Below are 27,177 nucleotides of genomic sequence, written 5' to 3' on the forward strand. Positions count from 1 at the left end.
CATATAATATGTTCAGGTGTTGTACTGAGTTAATGTATCCTAGTGTGCTCTGGAAGTTTAACTGAGACATGATGGGATGCGGAAGGGAGAAGTCTGCCTCTGAAAGTTTAGCATAGGTGGCTGGCTCGGATGGACCCTACTAGAGCCCAATGTATGAATTTTGGGCATCTCATCTCCCTTGTGTGAACCTTAACCCTGATTCTACAACTAAACCTCATTGGTGTCTGTGCTGAGAACTCTAATTGTGGTGACCACCATCCACCGCTCCATCTGGCGAGTCCACGAGGAAGGAGTCTGTGCAATGCATAGTGTTGAGACTGACAGCTCGATCCCTGCTCAAACATACCATCAACGGCACGTCATTAGCTCCTCTCATACCTCTACCGTGTCCATTTGGAGTTCTATAGGTATGACTAAAAATTACCACTAAAGTTTTTAATATCAATACCTGAGCTGGATGACATCACGCCTAATTGATCATCGGTCCTAGTGGATATATATTTGCCAAATTGTTTTGGAACAGATCCAAAGTGGAATATTATATTTATTAGGGGTTACCACTATTCTTTGCAAATTCTATTCAATTCAAACACCGGACATTTGTTCTTTGTGATTTGAACAATCAGGTTAAGGCAAACATCAATACACCGGGAGTGAGAATTATGTTTTAACTATTTATGTATTTTATTGATTGGTTGTGTAGAAATGTATAACAACCTTAAATAAACACTTTTTATTGTATACAATTGAGTAGCGCTCTCTCATAAGAAATAGATTTCTGAATTTTCTTCAATTATACATATATATTTCTTTGCTTTCATCTACAGCGCAGTGTAGCTGTGTCACCAGGATAGTATCATAGAAAGGGATTATAAGGGTAAGTTCTTACAAGAATCCCTTTATTGCAGAGCAATACATTCCCTTGAAATCAGATCTTTCATCATCTGATGAACTGTAAACATCTTCCACTTTTTGATCTGTCCTCAAACAAAAGATCTTGACCCGCCACCGGATCAATTGCCTCCTTATAATCTAAAGATTTGTGCATATTTAACATACTTGCTACCAAATCTGACAATCTAACTTCCCCTTTAATTTCTCCCGCCTCATCACTGAAGCATTCATATAAATCTTCACGCCAATCAGAAGATGCAATAGCATCATAATCCAGACTTGCCTGGGATCTGGACCGTTCAGAAGGCTGTAACTGAGAAAGCTCTTTATTCACAAATGACTTCTCATCCATGCCATCAGTGGTTTTAATACTTCTAGCTTGGAATCCTCAGTGACATGATGGCTGCTGCAATCTTCACATCTGATTCCTTTATCAGATCAGGTAATGACTATCTAAACATACTTTTTTACAGTCCTTTTCTTGATAGGAGGCACAGTAGCAGAAGAAACATTTACATATTTTTTTAACTAAGTAAAAGTAAAACTACAGCCCAAAAGATATGGGGGATCCATGACTACATTCCTCAGTGAGCATCCTGCTGCAACACAATGAAATCCAGAGGGAAATCCGTTCAATGCAGGTGACGGCAGCTATCTTTAGTCTGCGGCCACACTCACTGCAGGAGCCGGTGTCAACCCTACGGGCGATGGGCCATATCCTCCACTCATTCCCCGGGAAGCCATCCCAGGCAAAGAGCCATAAGGTAAGCCAAGTCAAATAAACAAAGCTACCCTACTCAACCTAAATTGAAATTAAATTTTATAGGCGATAGGAAAAAAAAGACATAAAGGTAAGGGGAGAAGTGAGAACAGGTTTATACCTTAGATGGGCGGTCCCTGTTGGAAGAAAAAAAAAATCATCCTGTCTAAATCTAGGTAAGGGGAATTATCTCTGAGTATGGCTGCCATGGGGATCGTAGAAGAAATACTTACCCTGCATGCAAAATAAATTAATGCAAGCCTCTGCCATTGTAGCATGGTTTCTCCAAGTAAAGTTACTTGCTCTTTTTTGCTTTACTCTCAACTGTAGGGGTTGATCCTATTAACCCCAAAGAGTGCAAGTTGCCATTTGGGTGCAATTTTCACGCTGAAAACAGCACCTGAACTGCAACTTGTACCCTTCAGGGTTAATAGGATCGACCCCTCAGAATGTATAAATCATTGCCACCCTAGTAACTGCTTCACTGTCCTGCCCCCTGATGCAACCGTCTTTTTTTTTTTTTTTTACCATGTACTTGTCCTAAATTGCCTTGTGCTGCAATTCATTAATTTGTTTTTTTGCTCAATCATGTATTAGGCACTACGAAACCTTTGTGGCACCATTTAACCATTCATAATCCGCACATTTATGTTCAAAATAGACCCAATTACCAAATTGTGTGGAATATGCTTGAGCTTCTGTGTATAAAAGCATAAAAATCTTTAATGCAATGAGTATGCTCTTTAACAATGTAATATATGTTTTGTTTACACTTGTTTATTTATATTACGAATGAGGAAATATAGGTGGCTGTAGGAACCAATGTAGTAGAAATCCAAATTTAGGTGCATTTTAGCAAAGTAAAACAAATTTAAACTCAACATTTGCAAACATGCCAAATGTCACATAGGATATCCCTGAAAAAGACAGGATATTAAGCATTTTAACTTTAATACTTTTATGACAAACTAGAACAAATGTACAGAACATTATGAAAAGTAAAACAATTCAAAAGCACAAAACAATTTTTTTTAACAGTATAAACTACTAAATCACAGGATAAAAACTCAAATCTATGCTTATATGTAAAACTAACATCTGCTTGAAAAGATTAAACGATCGGTCATGTGTGCTACAAGCTTGTCTGTGTATACATTTGCAAATGATCTGTCAAAATTTGTGTACTTCTGTCTGCCTTACTGTTAAACATCTACATGCGGTCATATAACATATGTACTGCAAACTTAGAATAGATGCACATGTGGGTTGAAAGGAAGGAGTATAATGTTTTTAGAACATTTGCTGACTGAGTGCCACAACCTCAGTGCACAAGCTCCAAATGTTACATTCATACTTGGAAAAGGGAACAAACTACCTGGCTAGATGCATCAAGCTTCAAAAAGTGATAAAATAGAGAGTGATAAACAACTAGCCAATCAGCTCCTGCCATGTTACATGCCTGGGATTAAAAAATGAGGTAGGAGCTGATTGGCTGTTTATCACTCTCCACTTTACCACTTTTTGAAGCTTAAAACATCTGGCCCATGAAATCAAAGTGAATGTTACATGCTGTACCCTTTCAATCCATTGTTATTCTGGTATCAACAACAAGTGTTCTCAAATACCTGTCTGACACTACCCTTCTAACAGTATATACATTTCTACTCTGGCCCCTATAATCATTTTAATAAAAAAAAAAAAAAAAAAAACACAAGCTGACACTTCAGAAAAAAGGTTCAAAAGTTTCCATTTACAAAAAGGAAATTAATTTTGAACTGAAAATTTTAAAATTGTTAAATATTTGTGTATAGATTGCAGTGGTATTAGCTAGGTGTACTACAGATCCAAGTCTGGATACATCATCACGCTCAGTCACTGGAGACTGCAGAACATGGTTTATAGCTTACTACTGTATATAAATTTAGTTAAATTTAGGCTATGCGTATTACCGATTGGAGAAATAGGTGCAGAGATGCAGCAGCTTTCTTTTAAATGAATGACAAAGCAAGAGGAACACATGTGGTTCATACATGATTCCCCTGTGCAGTCACATACTAAAAAGAAAACTGCAGTTTAATGTCTGTATATTTACTTTGATAAATGTGGATATAAGCTGCAAACAAGAAGTCTGAACACAACTATCCATTGTCAAATTCTGTTGAAGGCTTTATTTACAGGTGTGTAATACGTGTCAGAAATCATAGGTCATTTGGTTAAACGATTTGTGCATCCTCTGTCTTAACCTTCTTTTCCGCTCCTCCCACTTCTTTATCAGTATCTTTATCAGTATTTTTATCAGTATCTTTATCAGTATCTTTATCAGTATCTTTATCATGCGGACGCTTCTTATTCTGCCTGTTTCTTCCAGTGCGTATAGGTTCCATACCCAATATCTTGTGGATCTTCCGGAAGGTAATCAGCCTGACTGCATGCTGTAGAGGAAGAATATTTGTTATTTATTTCTGTCATCCCTGTGCAGTGTTTTAGTATGATTTACATAGTAAGAGGACTATAGGAATTTATGCCAAGTACCTGAGCACTAGTTGTGATGTCCTCTCGTTCTTGCTTGGTCATAGATTCAAAAATATCACTGGATTCCTTCTCACAGGGATCCTTCAGACCTGGCCCATCTGAAGAGAGTTACAATAAAATAAATAGTTACATACCTATGATAGATAGATAGATAGATAGATAGATAGATAGATAGATAGATAGATATTAATATGCTTATAACATACAATATTGCTTTTCGGTTTATTAAAATGCCAAGCTAAAGTAAAATGCAACAAAAAAATACTCCTAAAATATACAAGTTATGAATATAAAGGAAGCATTGTAGAAATGAATACATTACAGGCCTAGACATATAATATACTATTCATTCAATCAAATAATCCAATATAATCATTTGAAGCACATTTTGAACTATTGTACATTGATTTCATATACGTAAGCGAAAGCAAAAACGGCATTACTTTCCAGTAACAAATATTCACAACATTCCATTTAAGATCATAAACTACTGGCAAAGTGAAAACAATTGTATGGACATAATGCACTACTTTAAACATAAAAATTTAACTAAAATCATGAGGGGGAATTCAATTAGCTGTGGTAAATTACCAGAGGTAATTAGTTCACTGGGGGTTATGCAATTTTCTCAGAAAGCCAGCACTACCTGGATTTTTTTTTCACCTACCCGGTGGTTGGCAAATTGCCATTTAGCAGAATCCAATTGTAGCCATTTTTATAAATACAGCACTTATTGTGGATTTCAAAGTAACAGTACTTAAGCTCTGTACATACGGAGCAATATATTGCTCAGTGTCCCGTTTTCATCAGCAACCAGAGAGGTCTCTGATGAAAGGAGACGCTGCCAGGGGGAGACGCACAGGCAAAGAGCTGATTGATGGAGGAAGCTGCTATGACGAGCGACCACCCCAGTGCTGGTAAGCTGGAGCGCACTCCTGGCATCAGTCACCCCATACACACAGGCATATGGTCACTCAGCAACCATATCCCTTGCAATAATAGCTGAAATTGCACCGTGTGTGCGGGGCTTTAGGACCTAATTCAGACCTGATCGCAGGGCAATTTTTTTCTTCAAATGGGCAAAATTCCATGTGCACTGCAGGTGGGGCAAATGTAACATCTGCAAAGCGTTAAATTTGGGTGAGGTGTGTTGAAACTGCTTTATTTTTACACTGCCAAATCTGTCTGAATCTATAAAATAGCAGAGTTCTTTTGTCTCTGTGCAGGGTAAGTTACTCACTCTCTCTGCACATGTTCGTTTGCTCACCTGCAGTGCACATGGTTTTGCCCATTTTGGAGGACAAATTTGTCCTGCAATCAGGCCCTTCGTGCCCTTAGCTGCATTCTGATATTGCAAGCTCTGATGTCAATCCAACTTAATCCCACTGCATATTTAAGCTGTTAGCGTGTGGAAGCATAGAGAGGCATACCATGGGATCATAGGTTGTTGAGGGTAAGGGTGTGTATAACACTGATATCTTGAATATGCAGTGGGATTAAGAGCATTGAACTCTGAATCTGCAACATCTGAATGCAGCTGGATGGTATACGACTAAACGTCGTTGAACCAGCTTCATAAGGTAAAAGTAATCACATCATTATACTACATGAGAGCATCAGACAGTGTAATGGTTAGCATTACTGCCACACAGCACAGAGGTCATGGGATGGATTCCCACCATGGCCCTAACAGTGAGGCGTTTGTATATTCTCACAGTGTTTGTGTTTCCTTCGGGTACTCCAGTTTGTTCCCACAATCCAAAAATATACTGGTAGGGTAATTGGCTTGCAACAATAGGGAATATAGATTGTAATCTCCACTGGGGCAGGGACTGATGTGAATGTGCACATATTCTCTGAAAAACTATGCGGAATATGTGTGCACTATATAAATAACTGTATATTTTGCTTCAAGCTTATTTATTTATTACCAGATAGAACACAGCAACATTTATCCATGTCATATATAAATGAATGTAAATTCACTCATTACTTTTTCTAAATTAATGAAAAGAAAGCAGCGCCTATATTTGTAGTTTAAAACTAACTGCAGAAAACATTCATTTATTTCTAGATCTACAAACCGTGTAGGATTATCAGACATAATATTACAAAGAATCTGCATGAAGAAACCAACCCAAAAGGAGGACTCCAGATGCAATACACTCTAACACCCTTTGTGCCGCATCTGCAGGAGAGAGTGGTAAGGAGGCAGAACTCAGGACCTTTTCTACTAGTACTTCCAATGCCTACAACACAAAGGAAATGGTTACAACTCAGGCATAGTAATATTTTTAGTTGAATACAAGTAATAAAAATTCACATTTGTATCCTGAGAGCAAAAGGGGGGGGGGGGTGTTGTCACGGACGAGGTTTGTAGAATTCTACACACTAGTTGCTTTATGGATTACAATCACTGAAGCTACACTTAACACTGGAAAAAAGGGGCAAGTACATACCTCCCAACATGACCCACTCCAGGAGGGACAGAATGCTCTGTTTCTGGACTTCCTTCTTAATTTCTGATGACTATCACCTGGGTTGAAACACCTTTATTGCCATTTAACCTGTTTAGGTCAGGACGGGTGAAGGCAATCAAATTAAGAAGGATGTCCAGAAACAGAGCATTGTCTCTCTCCTGGAGAGGGTCGTGTTGGGAGGTATGCAAGTGTACAGTGATATGACCATTTACCTCAATTCAGAAACTTCAAACATTTTAATGCAACAAAATTGCATAAATAGATGGATTTCGAACATTTCTACTAAAATGAATGTACTGGGCAGAATTGGGAATTTACATATGTACAGTGAGATCCATTTAAATTCATTCATATGCAATACATTAGTTTTTTTTAATTATACAAGTGGCTATTACTGTATCTTATATTTTTAGTCTCTCAATTTAGACAGTTATATAAGTAATATTTACCCAGCTAAACTATTTAAAAAAATAAATAAAAAAAAAAGGTACTTGTGTATTATCGCGGCGCCCCAGATTTCCATCGCAGGGCATTGTACAACCAAAAAAATTGCATCACATGTGATGGGACCAGATTTTAAGTTGTACAAGCACCCAGATGCCCAATTCCTATGTTAAATGCCCCCCAGACCCGATTTTTGACTGTACACCTACCATGATGGGTAATGACTATGTTAAATGGCCCCCCATTGTTAACGCCACCCCACTATCAACGCCAACCCGAAGTGAGCGGCAGTATGCGTCCTCCAACCTTTTGATACCCCCACTATCCACGTCGGCGTGGAGTTGATTTTACATAGTGTGGCGAGCGCAGTGACCCTGAAGTGTGGCGAGCCCCGCAAGGGGACACTGAATACGAGCCCGAAGCATGGCGAGCCCCGCGAGGGGATGCGGAATACATTTTAAGTAATCCACGTCCCCTCGCCACACTATATAAAATCAACTCCACGCCGACGTGGATAGTGGGGGTATGAAAAGGTCGGAGGACGCTTACCGCTGCGCTCGCCATGCTTCGGGTTGGCGTTAACAATGGGGGGGCATTTAACATACTCATTACCCATCAGGGTGGGGATACAATTAAAAATCGGGTCTGGGGGGGCATTTAACATGGGAATAAGCCCAAATCGGGCATGATCCAGTCACATCGCATGCCATTATAATGGCATGCGATGCGACGTGATGTTAAAATTGTATACTCAGCCCGGGGAAAGTCTGAAATCGGGTCCCATCGCATACCTTAATTAGTGGTATGCGATGGGCGCCGTGATAATACAAAAGTACCAAAAAAAAAAAAAAAAACATGTCAACATTTGAAACAAAAAAAGAATTAAATATTTTTTTTTTTTTTTTTTTTTTACACATAGTAGGGAACTTAGGTCTCCTACTTACCCAGTCAGAGAGAGCTCTCCATGTTGGTACTCTATGACGCAAGTCACGAAAAATGCGGATAATAAGAACACAAGATTGTAAACTATCTGCATGTGCCTGAAAAGACAGATGTGGTAAAGAAAGCATTAATTTACATAAAATGGAAGCACAATAAACCTTGAAAAAATACAAAAAAAAACAAACTTGGTAATGCAGCATTATTGCCTCACAACACCAAGGTCTTTGGTTCAATTCTAAACTTGTTTCTAACAGAATAGAGCATGAACTAAACCAGGGGTCCTCAAACTATTTTCTCTGGGACCCCATCAGACAAGAAAAATAATTACAGGACCCCAGCAAGTGACTGCGTAATAAGGTCATCACATGTGTAGTCAGCAGACAGCATTGTGGAGGTACAAAATGTTGGGAGGAGTCTAAAATAACAGACCATTCAAAAGATGTCTCAGACTCCTTGAATCACTGAGATTAGAAAAGTCATCAGCCTGATGGTCAGCAACATGGAGTCCCGACCCCATGCTGAGAAGGTCAGACCCACAGCGGTTCAGAACCGCTGAACTAAACCATTGACACTGCATTCATAGGACCAATTATAATCCAGCTATACTTCTTTTTACATTACATACAATACTTGCTTATCAAGATCAAACCTCTATACAAATATGTATCGTGTAAGAGATCTGCTGAGATTTTCTTAAAGGATTCAATGCAAAATGAAACATTTGTGCATTTTTCAGTTGCTTGAAAACCCAGAGAACCTTTAATAACCTTAATTGAAAGAAAAAAACATACATATGTTTATATCTAGAGCAAAATCACTCTCCATCTAGGAGGGTTCTGTCTAGAGAGAAAGAGCAAAAAATAGAGAAAGAAGTCTGACAGGGTGTCTGGGACTGAGCTAGAGACCGTACCAGGTAGAGAGAGAGGGGGTGAAAAAGGCAAGGCAGAGACATTCAGAGATGGAAGAGACAGGGGAAGTATAAGTGCAGAGGGATAAAGAGGTGAGACGGGGTACGAAAGAGGTGGACAAGGGGAGATAAAATGAATGCCGGTGTGTGAGGGGGAAACATTTCTTTGAGACTACGGCATCGATATTTCCCAAGAGGTCTCCCATCCTGGTACTAGCCTGTCCCAACACATTTTCCAGGGACAACGCGTTTCCCATATACTGCCCATGCGCAATGTGAACAACTCAAAAACTGGAAGTGTGACAGAAGCGCCAAAGACGCGCACATCCGCATTAAGGTGCCCGTACACTTTGTGATGTGTGCTGTGCGTTTTGAACTTCATTTGTGCCATGCGATTTTGGCACTTGTAGGGGATGGGATGCGATGCGATGTACGGTTAGCCTTTTTTTTTTTAGTTCATAGTTACCTAATTGTACTAGACAATTGATGCAATGGTCTTGATAAAAAGGGGTTAAACTCTGAAACGTTGATCTGAAAATACTGCAGTCAGTGTATTATTGCTTCTGAGCATTATTGTTTGAGTGACATCCTCTTTGGATATATATATTTATCTTCGGATGGGCACCGTAACAAGTTTTTTTGTACACAGAGTGCCGGACCCTTGGATTCATATAGATATCCATCTATAGATCTAGATATAATATATATCTCAATATAGTGATCATAGCTTTCTCATGCACCCCAGGTAAGCTCATTTATCTTAAACCTGTGACAGCTGCCCCCTTAGTGCTAATCAGGAGTTGTGTTGGTGATTGTCTCACCTTTAAAAGCCATAAGGTAGTTGGCAGATGAGCTCTAAACCAGGAAACAAGCACATGTTCATTTTAGCTATGATGTGTCAGCAGCTGCCAGGTTCTTAAGAGACTAAAGGGCAGATTTATTAAGCTCGTGAAGTGATAAACTGTCTGGTTTTTATCACCAGCCAATAAGCTCCTACTTGTGAAGTTACAGGCCTGGTTTGAAAAAATGACAGGTACTGTAGGACACTCACTTCACCGAGCTTAATAAATCTACCCCTATATTATTAGTGCAGGACTTGAGGTTACATGGGGTCCTTTGACAATGGACAGGAAGCTTAAACGCATTGATCAATTCATGATCTAAAACCCCATTATTTATATATTATAACTGTATATAGATAGATAGATATATGTTTTCCAATAGTGGAAAGGCGCCTATAATACAGAAACACAGTCCATAAGTGATAATTCTTTTTCAATGATGCAACGAGGATTTCATCCAATATTAGTTTTTATTTTGTCCTTCAATGGAGAGTCAATAGTACAATCAGATGTATAAAAAACGTCCCTGGGGATGAAATCCTCGTTGCAGCATTGAAAAAGAATTATCACTTATGGACTGTGTTTCTGTATTATAGGCGCCTTTCCACTATTGGAAAACATTTTGTGGACTCTATTCCTTGAACCCTCTGGGAATTTTGTAGTCAGGCAGCCAAGTAACGATTGTTTTAACTTGTATACCTTATTATATTTGCATTTCTGGTAGCGTGTTTATGAATATTGGGGATATAGATAGATTCTATATATCTATATCTCTCATATATATATATATATATATATATATATATATATATATATATATATATATATATATATATATATATATATATATATATATATATATATATATATATATATATATATATCTATACACACATACACACACACACACACACACACACACACACACACATTCCACTATAACAATAAAATATATAATGAATTGACCATGCTATTCCTTTTAGATCATAAAGCAGATAATTTTTGAATCCCTAAGGTTTTAAGGTTGTAACTAATAAGAACAGGTTTTTAATTAGTTTAGACATAATGAAATCACGATGTAAACATTCACTACACGATAATGCTGCGACCACTCCCTTCCAACAATGGTTGCAGGGTATTTGTTCTCTGATGTATCTCACGTAACATCCCAACCGTCTGATAGGGCAGAACCCTTTGCCAATCAGTGGATGTTTAATTTAGATACTGCCATGCAAACTGAAGCCTTTTCCGCCAATACACCCTTCTTCACATCCATATGCATCAGGGCCCCAAATACAGCAGAGTTCACTGAACGGTTAGTTTACCGGTACAGTCTCACGGTAAGCTGCTCCACTGTAGAGTGTTGCCCATCCCTGATGCATGTTTGCAGCAGACCTTGACCAGTCACACCAATGGCTTGTGGTGCTCTGCAGTTTCCGTGTCAGTTATTTGCAATAATGCCATTTGTCAAGTCACAATAAACCTTTACCACAGAAGTATGCAAACCGTTCACAAACTGAAATTTGAGAAATACTGCCACCCTTGGCCCAAAATTTGATAATCCTTTTTCGCAAACTATAAAAATCGCCCCTTTTACCCATGACCGCAACGAGTGATGTTTGCAGACAGTCTATCACACAGCTTATATACCCACCCAGGCAGAGCACAGCATGTTATGTACTTCATACGCTAAACACAGATTATGCTAAATGTAGAAGGTGGTCAATAAATGTGACTCGTGTATGTAGATACACATACAAAATCACACACAGAGCCACTTTAGGTAAAAAATATATTTTTCACATATTATTTAACTTCAAACATTACACATAAAGCAAATTTTTGTTCATTACCTGGAACCATTTAGCCTGCCGGAGGCGAGACAATGATTTTGTACATTTGTCCACATTTAACAAGTTACTTTCGTCAGGTGTCATTTCTGCATCTGTAAGACATAAAACGAAGACATTAAATCTTGAAAAAAATTAATTACAGCAAATCTATATTTTATTTCAAATCTATAAAAGCAGTCATAGGGGTACATGAATTAAGTTACCGGGCTTCCATCATGGTTTATTACTACACAGCACTGGGAAAGGGTGTTCAATTAAATAGCATTTTATCCGCATAGACATTTGTGAAGATCAATTCTGTGTAAACTGCAGAACCAATGGGTTTTACCTACACATTAACCCCTGATGGTTACTCTTGAAAATTTATTTTCACACATTATGGAAAAGTACACCCTTGTTGATAAACAGCTAATTAAATATGAACTATTGTATATAAATTAAAAGGTGTACTTTGCACGTTATCCGTTCTTTAGCTGTTCCCTTCTTTGACTTTATGGAAAGATGTATCAAACCTTCTAAAGTGTGGAAGAATTGTATGTAGCAACCTGCGGATATCATTTTAGAGAATGTTATATATGCGATCTAGAACCTTCACTATCATCAGAAACTATGGCTTTTATGTTCATATTCTCTCAGGCCATGGAGGAGACATCGTTTTACAGTTTTTAGAACCCATGGTACATTTTGCTTAAAATACAGTCTCAATTATTTTGCAATCCACTCCAATTTTCCTCCATACTGCACAGATTTAAACATTTTGGAATTATTGGTTTCATTCTATTAGCAGCACAACTGCACATCCTGCCATACCTTCCATGAATAACTGGTGTGGAGTTTGCAGACCAATGAGAAGTGCCTAAACTGAAGATGTGGTACTTATGTTAGTTGGGCACCCACTATAGTAATAAATCCGAGGAGGCACTGGCAACCTCACAGACCAGAGTTGCACTATTTAAAAAAAAAAAAAAAAACGCACAACACTTACTTAGACATTTAACATACATCCCCCAACTGTCCAGATTCTCACAGGACCACCGATTTTTTGGGAAGGTCTTGCGTCCCACCAGGGCTGGCAGAGTCCAGCAGCAGGTGCAGTTGGGAGTCCCCCGTCAGCAGCAGCGCATAGATACTGTGCACATTCCCAGACAAAGAAAGGCTGGGGGCATGGCCAGCAGCTCAGAGCTGCTGGCCATGTCCCCACAGCTGCAAAAGTGGGGGGCATAGCCAAATTTCAGGCGCACATAGGGTCCTGATTTTTGAGACACAGTTTGGTAAGTAGGTTGGGGCAGTCTTTATAGCTCAGCTGGGGAGAATGATTTCATATTGCGCTTCAGTTTCACAAAAAAATGTTGTGATTTTCATGGCTCTTCAGTTTCACTTTTGAAGTCTGAACAAGCAGAAACTCGCCGTTACCAAGTATGGCTACCTCTGGCAGGAAACATGAATACTTTCTGAAAAACTAATAAATAGGATTTTGGGTACCTACCGGTAAATCCTTTTCTCGTAGTCCATATGGGATACTGGGTTATACTTTAGGGATAGAGATCCTCCGCAGGAGAGACAGGCACAATAAAGCTTTCAGTGTGGGTGCACTGGCTCCTCCCCTCTATCTCCCTCCACTAGTCAGTTAATGAAAAACTGTGCCGAAGGAGAGCTATGTGAGGAGGTAAAGTGAACAATAACGTGGTGAGATTCTCACAGCACACCCAAACCAAAATAATAAACATAAAACAACAAAGAGGTGAATCATAACAACTTCTGAGTTCACCATAATCCTTGAAGAAGGTCAATATATGACAACAGGGCAACAAGCCCTAACCGTGTTAGTAACAGTGTCGTTACAGCAGAAAGCCGCACTGAGGCGGGCTCCCAGTATCCCATATGGACTACGAGAAAAGGATTTACCGGTAGGTTCCCAAAATCCTATTTTCTCTACCGTCCAATGGGATACTGGGTTATACTATGGGGAGGTCCCAAAGCTACCAGAACGGGCGGGAACGTGCGGAGTCTGCTGTAGAACCGCTTGTCTGAACTGGTAATCCTCCCTGGCCAGAGAGTCAAACCTGTGAACTTGACAAACGTGTTACTCCCTGACCAAGTTGCGGCCCTGCACAGCTGCAGAGCCGAAACCCCTCGGGCAGCCGCCCAAGAAGTCCCAACAGATCTTGTGGAATGGGCCTTCAACGCTGGAGGAAGGGACAACCCAGCCGATGCATAGGACTGTTGTATCGTGCATCGAATCCACCGGGCTATGGTCCTTGTAGATGCAGGAGAGCCCTTCTTTTGCGCATCATACAATACAAACTATCCGACTTCCGGATTCTAGCTGTACGTTTAACATACGCCTTGAGGGTATGTACCACATCCAAAGAGAGGGATATCAGGATGTACCGCGCTGGAAGGAACCACAATAGGTTGGTTCAGATGGAATGCGGACACAACCTTTGGCAGAAACTGCGGCCTGTTCCTGAGCTCTGCCCGATCCTCATGGAATACCAGGTAAGGCCTTTTACAAGACAATGCCCCTAGCTCAGACACCCGCCTGGCTAAGGCCAGCAGGACAACAGTCTTCCAAGTAAGATGTTTCAACTCCGATTGTTCCAAAGGAACGAACCAAGAGGACTTAAGGAAGGTGAGGACCACATCCAAGTCCCAAGGCGCGGTGGGTGTTACAAAGGGAGGCTGAATCCTCAGCATCCCTTGCAGGAAGGTGTGGACCTCCGGCAACAGCGCCAGTTTCTTCTGAAAAAATACTCACAGAGCCGAGATCTGTACCTTCAAGGACCCCAACCGGAGGCCCAAGTCCAAACCGGCTTGAAGGAATCTTAACAGATTGTTAAGACGAAATACTGCTGGTGGCAAAGCATTTTTCTCACACCAGGCTATGTACTTCTTCCATATCACATGGTAGTGAGAAGCCGTGACTGGTTTCCTGGCACGCATCATGGTTGTAATGACAGAGGGATGTAGTCCCTTGAGGCCTAATATCTGCCGCTTAACCTCCAGGCCGTTAAACGCAGCCGCGGTTAAGTCCTGAAAGACAAACGGTCCCTGGAGGAGAAGATCTTTTCTTAGAGGAAGACGCAACGGGTCTTCTACCTGCATGGCCTGAATGTCCCCGTACCAGGCCCTTCGAGGCCAGTCTGGAGCCACTAGAATGGCTTCTACTCTCTGGTGTCGAATCCCCTTTAGCACCCGTGCCAGCAACGAGAGCGGTGGGAACAGGTACACCAGCTGAAAATCCCACGTCCAAGTCAGGGCATCTACTGCTGTTGCCCCTGGATCCCTGGTCCGGGCACAGTACCTGTCCAGCTTGTGGTTCAACCGTGAGGCCATAAGGTCGATCTGAGGGAGCCCCCAAAGATCTACCAGGTCCTGGAACACCTGAGGGTGAAGTCTCCACTCCCCGGGGTGGAGATCGTGACGACTGAGGAAATCCACCTCCCAGTTGTCGACTCCTGGTATAAAGATGGCCGACAGGGCTTTTACACGGCGTTCCGCCCAGGAGAATATACTGGTGGTTTCCCTCATACAGGGCATGCTCCTTGTCCCTCCTTGGCGGTTGATGTAGGCAACCGTAGTTGCATTGTCCGACTGGACTTGTACCGCCCTGCCCTGCAGCATAGGCTCCGCCTGTAATAGGGCATAGTGAACAGCCCTCAGTTCGAGGTTGTTTATATGCAGCATGGATTCCATCGGAGACCAACGGCCTTGCAGGCGGACTCCCTGTATCACGGCTCCCCAGTCTCTGAGACTGGCATCCGTGGTAATCAGAAGCCAGTCCTGTATCTGGAAGCAGCGACCCGCCAATAGATTTGGCGAATCTAGCCACCACTGCAGGGAGAGTTTGGTCTGCGCAGACAGGCAAATCCTCCTGTGCATTTGCCGGGGGGATCCTGATCTTTTGTGAGGATATCCAGCTGAAAAGTCCTGGAGTGGAACCTGGCATACTGGATGGCTTCGACTGAAGCAACCATCTTGCCCAAGAGCCTCAGGCAGAGGTGCACCGAGACCCAAGGGTTTGATAGGACCTCTCTTACCAAGTCCTGTAAAGCTGACGCCGGCAGGAACACCTTCTGCTCCATCGTGTCCAGAGTCATACCCAGGAACACCATTCTCCGGCTCGGGAGCAACGAGGATTTTGGTATGTTTAAAATCCACCCGTGGTCTCTCAACACCTGCGTAGTCAGATTTAACGCACTTCTCAGGGCCTCCTCCGATCCTGCCTTGATCAGCAGATCGTCCAGGTAGGGTATGACAGCCTGAGAAGGACCATCATTTCTGCCATGAGCTTGGTAAAGACGCGCGGGGCAGTTGACATCCCAAAGGGTATTGCCTGAAACTGGTAATGGCTGTTTCCCACCACAAATCTTAGAAAGACTTGATGGGGAGGCCAAATTGGGACGTCTACATCCTTGACGTCTACAGAGGCCAGAAATTACCCTTTTTCCAGGGAGGCAATCACCGACCTGAGCGACTCCATTTTGAATTTGAACACCTGCAGAAAGGGGTTCAGCGACTTCAGATTCAAAATGGGCCTTACTGAACCGTCCGGTTTGGGGACAAGGAACAGGTTTGAATAGTAACCCTGGCCTTGCTCCTGTCTTGGTACAGGTAGGATTACTTTGGACAGGAGGAGCTTGTGAATTGCTCCCTGAAGGAGCAACTGATCCTCCACTGAGGCTGGGAGGGCCGACTTGAAGTAGCGTCGAGGAGGGGGCCTGGCAAACTCCAGCCTGTAACCTAGCGAAATAAGACTCCTGGCCCAGGAATCTAGGCACGAGGCGTCCCACACCTTGCTGAAGTGTAACAACCGGGCCCACACCTCGAGACAGTCTCGTGGTGGGTGCACCCCTTCATGCTGCCGGCTTGGAAGTGGCAGGGGCGGTGGAACGGTCCTGATGACCTGAGGGGTTTGGCTTCCTGAATTTCCCTTTAGTGCCTCTGCTAGCATTAGAGGCGCCTCTGGCCTTAGGGCGGAACTTGGACCCAAGAAAGGACTGCTGGGAGGGACCAGTGAAAGGGCATTATGCCGGAGTGGGTGCTGATGGGAGGAACGCGAATTTTCCTGCAGTAGCCTTAGAAATCCAGTCGTCCAGCTCACTACCAAAGAGCCTCTCCCCTGTGAAAGGTATGCTTTCTACACTCTTCTTGGAATCCACATCAGCCACCCACTGGCGCAACCACAGAGCCCGCCTAGCTGACACGGCCATTGCAGAATTCTGTGCGTTTATAGCGCCCAATTCCTTCTGTGCCTCACAAAGCACCCGTGTCGTGTCCTGAATGCGACGCAGGTTTTCACCTATCTGAGCACGGCATGTCCCCCAACAAACCCTCTTGGATCTGCGTGGACCAAGTATAAATGGCCTTAGCCATCCAGCAACTGGCCAATACCAGGCGTTGTGAAGCCCCACTGGCCGTGAACATAGACTTAAGTGTTGCTTCAAGTCTCCTATCTGCACCATCCTTGAGGGTAGACACCCCAGGAACTGGTAACAGCACCTTCTTTGAAAGGCGGGAAACAGAGGAATCCACCGATGGCGGTTCCTCCCACTTCTTCCTACCAACAGGATCAAAGGGATATGCATTTGTGAACCACTTTGAAAGCTGGAACCTCTTTTCAATGTTCTGCAAAGCACCTTTAAAAGCACTTTCTAATTCAGCCTGTTCTGGGAAATACACCGGCTGCTTTCTCTGGGTCATGAAAAAGGAATCTCCCTCAGAGGGTTCCTCCATAGGAAGCTCTAACACTTCCCTATGGCCTTAATTAAAGCCTCAGAACCATGAACTAAAGACTGCTCCTGAACAGTATCCTGTTCATCTGCCCCATCTCCCACTTCAAGGATGTCGTCATCATCATCATCAGAGTCGGGGACCATTGCAGTAGCAGGCCGCTTTGAAAGCTGAGTAGGGGGAGGTGTGAGAATATCAACCCTGGCAGACAACATGGCTAATTCCCTTTGCACCCTCTGCGTCTGCTGTGTATTTGCAGAGAGCTGGGAAGCAACAGCGTCATTCAGGGTGTTTCTGCTGCTGGCCCAGGCAGGCTCTTGACTATCAGCTTGTGCACCCCACTTACCTGAGTGGTTACACCACTGGGCTGTGGCAGCATACACGGCTCACAGGTATCCTGTGACTGTGAAGCTGGAATGAACTTTGTGCTGCACACCATGCATGTTAACTTTTTCACCATGATGAAGCAACAGGACACCCCCAGCAGCGCACACACAACACCCACACCTGATGTACTGTAACTCTACACAGTATAAGTGTAATACACCTCTGTATTAGAGACTATGGTGTGTGTACAAGTGGTTAACTAGCCAGTGGGGTAAACTCAGAGCAATATGAGGAGACCAGTACACCCTAAACCTTAACTCACGGATTTGAGTGAGCTGGTAACGCACAAAACACACAGTGATATATCATACACAGTGTAAATAACACAGCTAAGCAACGCTGCTGCGCTGTTATAACTTGCTGTCTCTGCTGCAAAGTATCAAATCCACCACGCCGCTGAGGCGCTGTAATGGCGACCACTGGATGCGTGAAGCAGGAAGCAGAGACATGGCGCGCCCAGCAGAGCCTGGTCCCGCTCTGAGCGAAGCCCCGCCCCCTTTACACAGAGCTGGCGCTTCCAGTATATTTAAACTGGCATAAGAAGCGCTTTTCACATAAAATTGTTTAAAAACGCCCTAGGCATCCCTGGTGGTCCAGCGGCATCACCCTATGCCAGTGTGATGAGGGGGGGTCGCGCGGTCCCTGCGAGGGGCCGCCGCCATCTTGCCGCACGGAACGGTTTGGGGTGTCCCCTGTGGGACCCCCAACCTGTACTCACCACAGACGTCTTCGGACCAGTCAAGGGGTGTGCGGCAGCTGGGGGGCCTGCTCGCTACAGCGCAATGCTGTGCGGTGACAGGCCCCACTCAGGACAGATTATCCTGCAGGCAGCAGGGTCAGCTCTGCACCTTAAGAGGTCGGGGACTGACCCTACCCCTGACACCCTCGAAGTAGGACAGCTGCCTGGTCAAAGCAGCGCCCCAAAATAATAAACTAAAAATTTGAAGAAAAAGTCTGGAGCATCCAGAAAGCACTGCCTCTCCTGAGGCACATTTTTCTAAACTGACTAGTGGAGGGAGATAGAGGGGAGGAGCCAGTGCACCCACACTGAAAGCTTTAATGTGCCTGTCTCTCCTGCGGAGGATCTCTATCCCCATAGTATAACCCAGTATCCCATTGGACGGTAGAGAAACATGTATTAAGCAGAGTGCTGAAGATTATTTTGTTTGACAAAGCTGTAGCCCTGGATTGTGCACAAAGATGAAACTGCACAATCACGGAGGATGTAACAAGTGTGGAAGAAGCTGTAAGATGATCTTGGAGAATGGACACCACAGCAATGCAGTAAAGATGGCAAAGGAAAGAGCTAAAATTGCGCTCACAGATGCCCACTTGCTGGCTAATCTACTTGATCCCAAGTACAGGGGAGAAAAAAAAAAAAGCTTTGTCCTGCCGAAATTGAGGCGGCTATAGTTTGCTCATGCCAATCATCATCAAATTATGCAGCCATCAACTTTCGTGCATCCATGAAACCATTTGCACCATACATGTTTGAAGTGGACACTTTATGCCAAGTATCTCCTCTAGCCTGGTGAAAGTCCTATGCAGCTCAACTTCAGGTAGACGCTTCTGTAATAAATTTTCTGAAGCAGATGAAACCGTAGTTTCATTAAGTGCAGGAATTGAAAGGATGTTTGGTACTTGTGAGTTATCTGGACGCCCGATTTTTTGATTGTATGCCTTAAGTTAAGGCATACAATCAGATGCGATGCGATGCGATATCGCATCGCATCGCATGCGACCATCGGATGCGATGACCCGATTTTTCCATAGGAATCAATGTTAAAATGATTCCTATGGAAAAAGGGGTCCTTTTTCATACCCCTACTATCCAAGTGGGCATGGAGTTGGATATAAACCTGTAGCGAGCCACCGAGCCCGAAGCGTGGCGAGCGAAGCGAGCCCCGCGAGGGGACGGTATTCCGTGTCCCCTCGCGGGGCTCGCTACGCTCGCCACGCTTCGGGCTCGGTGGCTCGCTACGCTCGCCACAGGTTTATATCCAACTCCATGCCCACTTGGATAGTAGGGGTATGAAAAGGACCCCTTTTTCCCATTGAATTCCATGTTAAAATGGACTCAGTCCATTTTAACATGGATTCCTATGGAAAAATCGGGTCATCGCATCGCATCGCATCCGATGGTCGCATGCGATGCGATGCGCCCGATCCGACCCGATTTTGAAATCGGGCGTCCGGATAACTCACAAGTACCGGATGTTTGTACAAATCAAAACATGCAACAGTTTGGGAAATGAAAAGGCAGCTAAGCTGTGAGAGTGCTAAATGAATATTGATAATGTGCTAATTAGATGTAAGTATTAAGTACATAAATATATCAATAAAAGTGGTATGTATAAAAGAAAAAGGAGGAGGATGGTTAATATGTTTACACCCTTTTGGGGAAAATTTATATTTAAATTGAGTCCCAGTGCTCCTGTCCTTATCTTACCCTACGATCTTCTGTCCTTCTGGAGTGTTTGAGTCTTGATGATGTTGTAAATATGTTCTGCAAAACAAATTTTTGCTTTCCTTTTTGTTTGTCCGATGTACTGTAATCCGCATTGACATACAGTACATCAGACAAACAAAAAGGAAAGCAAAAATTTGTTTTGCAGAACATATTTACAACATCAAGGGCCTTAGGACTCACATCGTCTCCAATCATTTTTGTAAAAAAAACATTATAAAATCTAGCTGGCCTCAAATGCACTGCCATACAAAAAGTAAAATAAAAATTGGCGTGGTGGCGATCTTGTAAAAGAATTAAAGAAACTTGAAACAAAGTGGATATTTAACTTCCGGCTCCCGCGGTGATCTGCATTGGAACATCAACATCACAAGCCCGGAGTGACCCGCATATGTAGTAACATGGCACTAGATACCCGGTTCCCGTGGCACGCAGCAGTAACAGCCTGCCCGGAACATCAACAATGATAGACTGCAGTAAACTGTGCAATTAACATCAGGCACCGGATACCAGGAACCCGCACCTTCGGCCAGACTCAAACACTCCAGAAGGACGGAAGATCGTAGGGTAAGATAGGGACAGGAGCACTAAGACTCAATATCAATATACATTTTCCCCAAAAGGGTGTAAACATTTATATTAACCATCCTCTTTTTTACAGGTACCACTCTTATTTATATACTTAAATCTAATTAGCCCATTATCAATATTCATTTAGCGCTCTCACAGTATATAAAGTTGCCCCATTTATAAGAGCTGCTTCTCATAGTGCAATTTCCATCTACAACCAAACTTAAGCTGGTTGCATGCTACAGAGCCTTTTCTGTTGAGGAAAAACATGAGACAGAAGACATATTTGAATCGGACACAAACAACTGACTGAGTGAAATGCAGAGCCGAAATTTACTTCTTGATAGGTGTGTATTTATTCTATTATGGTGTTCATTTTGTTACTGTTCTCACTTCAAAGATTGTTTATGTATTACTAAAACAAGGTGTAAAGATCTAAAATCAAATATTTTCCTTAATAAGGGAAGAAGATCTTATTTCAATACAAAAAAAAATTATATTTTAAAATCAAATAAATACAATTTTTGTTTAAAAAAAAAAAATCGGATATTTATGCAACCATGTCATAGGCTACAATATGTAGTTGAGCGTCCTTGTCATTGGTAGCAGGATACATTTTTTTTATCCATGCTATTGCTGACAGATCTGAACTATTACATCTTGAACCTGTTCACCTGAACATAAATGCTTTAGAACTTCGCACTCAATACAGTCCAAAACCACCAGTTAGCACTGGGAATAGTAACCTCAGAATTATAGCCAGTTCATGGCCAGTTTTGGTGTTTTATAAGGCCTGACACATTGGGGGTTATTTTGGTTCACTCTGACAAATTCCTTCTTAGATGGACAAAACCATGTGCACTGCAGGGGGGCAGATGTTACTTGTGCAGATGGACAAAACCATGTGCACTGCAGGGGGGCAGATGTTACTTGTGCAGAGAATTAGATTTTGGTAGGGTTTTACTTCAAAGTGAGATCTATATTGCAGTGTAAAAATAAAGCAGCCAGTATTTACCCTGCACAGAAAAAAAATAACTCACCCAAATCTAATGCTCTCTGCACATTTTAAATCTGCCCCCCTGCAGTGCACATGATTTTGTCAATCTAAGAAGGATTTGGTCAGAAAGAGTGAACTAGAATAAGGCCCATTGTGTGCATCAAACAGTGTTTGTAAGTTGTGTTGTCAACTCCATAACAACTCCATAACAAACTACAGTCCGGCTGGTTTTAAACCTTAAACCATTACTTATCACACATGTTGCGCCCAATATGGACCAAAGTTGTTGATGTGTAAAGCATCTAAAACCCATGTAAATTACTGCATTTGGGTGCCAAAGAACAAGTGTTTGTGGTTTTCTATTTGCTTTCTCAGGATGTGAGCAGAACTAACAGGTGTCCAAGGTACTCACACCCAGAAACAATTTGAATAGCTCCCAGCTACCCATAAAAAACTGAATCCCGCCCCCCCCCCCCCCAAAAAAAATTACCAAATTAGTTAGAAGCTGTAGTAAAGGCCCCCATACACTAGCCGATTTTGGTCAGATTTCAGCCAGATCAGTCGGATCTGGCCGAAATCGGACCAAAATCGGCTAGTTTTGATGTCCCCTCAGATCCGATGCGCGGTCCCGTGCGCATCGGATCTGCGTCGGGTGGTCGGACCTGCTGCACGTCCGACCACCCGACTTGGGACCTAGTGGGGCGGCGCGGCGGTAGAGGGAGCAGGGGGGGCTGCGGGGGACACAGGCGGCAGTAATGTAGAGGCAGGCAGGGGGAGCCGGCGGGAGCTGTCAGTACGGAAGGGAAAAAAAAAAGCCCATACAATGAATGGGCAGCCTGTGATTGGCTGAGCGCTCTCTCAGCCAGTCAGCAATTGGCTGAGAGAGCGCTCAGCAGCCAATCACAGGCTGCCCATTCATTGTATGGGCTTTTTTTTTTCTTCGGTACAGACAGCTCCCGGCTCAGCTGTAAGTAATTGCTGCAGCTGTGTCCCCCGCAGCGTCCGTCCCCCCAGCCGCCTCAATGCCCCCCTGCCCCCTGCTCCCTTCACATTGCAGCTCCCCTGGAGTTGCAAATGATACATCGCATGCGATGTATCATTTGCAAAACTTGGCACATCAAGTGCCAAATCGTGTGTCCCCCTCCCGGGGAGCTGCAGGGGGGAATCAGGTCCGACTTGTCCTTAGGACAAGTCGGACTAATGTATGGGGGCCTTAAGACTTCTACTTATTATTTAGAGCAATCCACAGTAGAAGATAACGGTTATCTTGGACACCTGACTTTTTCCCAATAGTTGCCTGCGTAATGATCTTATGCAGACTCCAAAGCAATTTAATGGAGTCTACAAACATAGCGATTTAGGGGCATTTTCTAAGCGAACCAACTAGATCACTTAGAAAATGAACTTACATCGTTCAGTGTGTGTCACAGCGTTATGCAGTGACGAGCGGCACTATCCGGCGGCAATTAATAGCCTGCATGCTTGATAAATCTATAATTGCCAGTGTCCGGGCCAGTGTTCTCAAAGGAGAACACTGGCCCTGACAGTTTGCTCAGCACACAGCGCTGACACATTGCTGTGTGCTAAGCGTTCTAGCATCAAAATGCAGCTAGTGTGAATTTCTCTAAAATCCTTTCTAAAGATGAGGATACTTACCAGATTCTGCATGGACTTCCATCAGAAAATCAGCACACTAAATTAAATACATAGTTGCAAACCCATTCCATCTAACATTTTGTAGCATCTGGATAATTTAGGTGAATTTGGAAAAGAAAGGGTCATGAATAAAGTTTACAAACCATCTTTCACTTAGGGACCTTTAGTCCTAAAGGCCGTCATCTATAAAATTGAAGTTAAAAATAATTCTAATAATGTAGATTACTTTGCTTTTCTGGAGTCTATTTATAGTAGACCATATGTTTATATAGATAAAAAGTGTAGAAATGCCTATATTAGGTAAAAATATAGTTTGAATCATCTAATTTTTTTTGCTTTATATATTTTTAGACCCTGTTATTATATCAGGGGGAATGCATAGCTATTTTTTTGTTTGGAATATAAAATGTATTGATTTGTTTTGCTCAGAAAAGGAAGAAAAAGCTAGAAATAAAGCGTTATGGGAACGGAGCAATATATCAAAAACTAGAGACAATGTACAGTGCTTACACATAAAAACAAATATTTGTGGTTTCAGCAATAATAAACATGATAAAAGTAATAATGGGACCACAAAAAGCTGTTCAAAGATAATGAGGAACAAAGCAAGTGAGAACAAAAGGTCATGTAATTAGGCACATCTTTTGGGACTCCCACTGCCCCCTGTAGTAGTTAATTGTAACATAACTATGCTGGTGCAAGCATGTGCAGTGAAAGATAGGCAAGGTCTGTGAACACAATGGATGGTCACGGACATCCCTATTCCAGTTCGCACATGCACAGCAAAAAGTAGTTGCCCAAGAAGTGCATTTTACTATATCCTGTATATTATAAAAACATCAACTGCTCCCCTGACCTTTCAAATGCATGGATAACACTGAAATCTAGGACTAACTATTGCAAGCCTACTGTACATGGAAAACAATGTAATGTTTGTGTCTGCTGTGTCTGGTTAACAAAGGGAAGCCAGATTTGTACCATAAAAAATAAAATAAAAACCCTTACCTTTCTCTTCATCCCTAATACCCAAGGCATGTGATGTAAGTGACACAGTGACATTTATTGTGGGATCTCCTTGAAAAGTAATGATGAGATTAGCTTCATCCACATCATGTGTCATATCGGGCTTCTCTTTTGTCAGCACCTGAAGGTAGAAAACAACCCTTAGAGTCGACTAAAAAGTACTTCTGTTGGGGGTAGATAGGCAATTAATGGCGATAACAATTAATGGCGATAACAAAACTTTAGTCTCTAAATCTATAAGGCGCTAGGCATAAGTCACCTATACACTTGCCCAATTTGTCCTAAGGACAAGTTGGACCAGTTTGCCTAGAGCCCCCAGGATATATAGGAGAGCGAGAGAGCTAGCTAGAGAGAGAGCGAGAGAGCTAGCTAGAGAGAGAGCGAGAGAGCTAGCTAGAGAGAGAGCGAGAGAGCTAGCTAGAGAGAGAGCGAGAGAGCTAGCTAGAGAGAGAGCGAGAGAGCTAGCTAGCGAGAGAGCTAGCTAGAGAGAGAGCGAGAGAGCTAGCTAGAGAGAGAGCGAGAGAGCTAGCTAGAGAGAGAGCGAGAGAGCGAGAGAGCTAGCTAGAGAGAGAGCTAGCTAGAGAGAGAGCTAGCTAGAGAGAGAGCTAGCTAGCGAGAGAGCTAGCGAGCGAGCTAGCGAGAGAGAGAGCTAGCGAGCTAGCGAGAGAGAGCGAGCGAGCTAGCGAGAGAGCTAGCGAGCTAGCGAGAGAGAGAGCTAGCGAGCTAGCGAGAGAGCTAGCGAGCTAGCGAGAGAGAGAGCTAGCGAGAGAGAGCTAGCGAGAGAGAGCTAGCGAGCTAGCGAGAGAGAGAGCTAGCGAGAGAGAGAGCTAGCGAGCTAGCGAGAGAGAGAGCTAGCGAGAGAGAGAGCGAGAGAGCTAGCGAGAGAGAGAGCGAGAGAGCTAGCTAGAGAGAGAGCTAGCTAGAGAGAGAGCTAGCTAGCGAGAGAGCTAGCTAGCGAGCTAGCGAGAGAGAGAGCTAGCGAGCTAGCGAGAGAGAGCTAGCGAGCTAGCGAGAGAGAGCTAGCGAGCTAGCGAGCTAGCGAGAGAGAGAGCTAGCGAGAGAGAGCTAGCGAGCTAGCGAGAGAGAGAGCTAGCGAGCTAGCGAGAGAGAGCTAGCGAGCTAGCGAGAGAGAGAGCTAGCGAGAGAGAGAGCTAGCGAGAGCTAGCGAGAGAGAGAGAGCTAGCGAGAGAGAGAGAGCTAGCGAGAGAGAGAGCTAGCGAGAGAGAGAGAGCTAGCGAGAGAGAGAGCTAGCGAGAGAGAGAGCTAGCTAGCGAGAGAGAGAGCTAGCTAGCGAGAGAGCTAGCGAGAGAGAGCGATAGCTAGCGAGAGAGAGAGCGATAGCTAGCGAGCGAGAGAGAGAGCGATAGCTAGCGAGCGAGAGAGCGATAGCTAGCGAGCGAGAGAGAGAGCGATAGCTAGCGAGCGAGAGAGAGAGCGATAGCTAGCGAGCGAGAGAGAGAGCGATAGCTAGCGAGCGAGAGAGAGAGCGATAGCTAGCTAGTGAGCGATAGCGATAGCTAGCTAGCGAGCGATAGCTAGCGAGCGATAGCTAGCTAGCGAGCGATAGCTAGCTAGCGAGCGATAGCGATAGCTAGCTAGCGATAGCTAGCGAGAGAGAGCGATAGCTAGCTAGCTAGCGAGAGAGAGCGATAGCTAGCTAGCGAGAGAGAGCGATAGCTAGCTAGCGAGAGAGAGCGATAGCTAGCTAGCGAGAGAGAGCGATAGCTAGCGAGCGATAGCTAGCTAGCGAGAGAGAGCGATAGCTAGCTAGCGAGAGAGAGCGATAGCTAGCGAGAGAGAGCGATAGCTAGCTAGCGAGAGAGAGCGATAGCTAGCTAGCGAGAGAGAGCGATAGCTAGCTAGCTAGCGAGAGCGATAGCTAGCGAGAGAGAGCGATAGCTAGCGAGAGAGAGCGATAGCTAGCGAGCGAGAGCGATAGCTAGCGAGCGCGATAGCTAGCGAGCGAGAGCGATAGCTAGCGATAGCGATAGCTAGCGAGCGAGAGCGATAGCTAGCGAGCGAGAGCGATAGCTAGCTAGCGAGAGCGATAGCTAGCTAGCGAGAGAGAGCGATAGCTAGCTAGCGAGAGAGAGCGATCGCTAGCTAGCGAGAGAGAGCGATAGCTAGCGAGAGAGAGCGATAGCTAGCGAGCGAGAGCGATAGCTAGCGAGCGAGAGCGATAGCTAGCTAGCGAGAGCGATAGCTAGCTAGCGAGAGAGAGCGATAGCTAGCTAGCGAGAGAGAGCGATAGCTAGCTAGCGAGAGAGAGCGATAGCTAGCTAGCGAGAGAGAGCGATAGCTAGCTAGCGAGAGAGAGCGATAGCTAGCTAGCGAGAGAGAGCGATAGCTAGCTAGCGAGAGAGAGCGATAGCTAGCTAGCGAGAGAGAGCGATAGCTAGCGAGCGATAGCTAGCTAGCGAGAGAGAGCGATAGCTAGCTAGCGAGAGAGAGCGATAGCTAGCTAGCTAGCGAGAGCGATAGCTAGCTAGCGAGAGCGATAGCTAGCTAGCGAGAGAGAGCGATAGCTAGCTAGCGAGAGAGAGCGATAGCTAGCGAGCGAGAGCGATAGCTAGCGAGCGAGAGCGATAGCTAGCGATAGCGATAGCTAGCGATAGCGATAGCTAGCGAGCGAGAGCGATAGCTAGCGATAGCGATAGCTAGCGAGCGATAGCGATAGCTAGCGAGCGAGA

The 27,177-nt window shown here is 43.8% G+C and overlaps 1 protein-coding gene across 1 annotated transcript in view; it reads right to left on the reverse strand.

The window, feature by feature from the left end:
* Window positions 1-2,588: 2,588 nt before the first annotated feature.
* ZFR2 (zinc finger RNA binding protein 2) overlaps window positions 2,589-27,177 on the reverse strand; it is a 94,657-nt gene continuing 70,068 nt past the window's right edge. The window contains exons 13-18 of the mRNA XM_083179350.1: window positions 24,470-24,608; window positions 11,655-11,746; window positions 8,055-8,150; window positions 6,324-6,435; window positions 4,187-4,284; window positions 2,589-4,086 (exon numbers count right to left, since the gene is read on the reverse strand). Of these exons, the coding sequence (XP_083035476.1) occupies window positions 3,868-4,086; window positions 4,187-4,284; window positions 6,324-6,435; window positions 8,055-8,150; window positions 11,655-11,746; window positions 24,470-24,608 (756 nt within the window). The 3' untranslated portion in view covers window positions 2,589-3,867. The remainder of the gene's footprint in view (window positions 4,087-4,186; window positions 4,285-6,323; window positions 6,436-8,054; window positions 8,151-11,654; window positions 11,747-24,469; window positions 24,609-27,177) is intronic.

This window comes from Crinia signifera, chromosome 1, assembly GCF_055691185.1.
Source record: "Crinia signifera chromosome 1, ASM5569118v1, whole genome shotgun sequence".
Taxonomy (NCBI): Eukaryota; Metazoa; Chordata; class Amphibia; order Anura; family Myobatrachidae; genus Crinia; species Crinia signifera.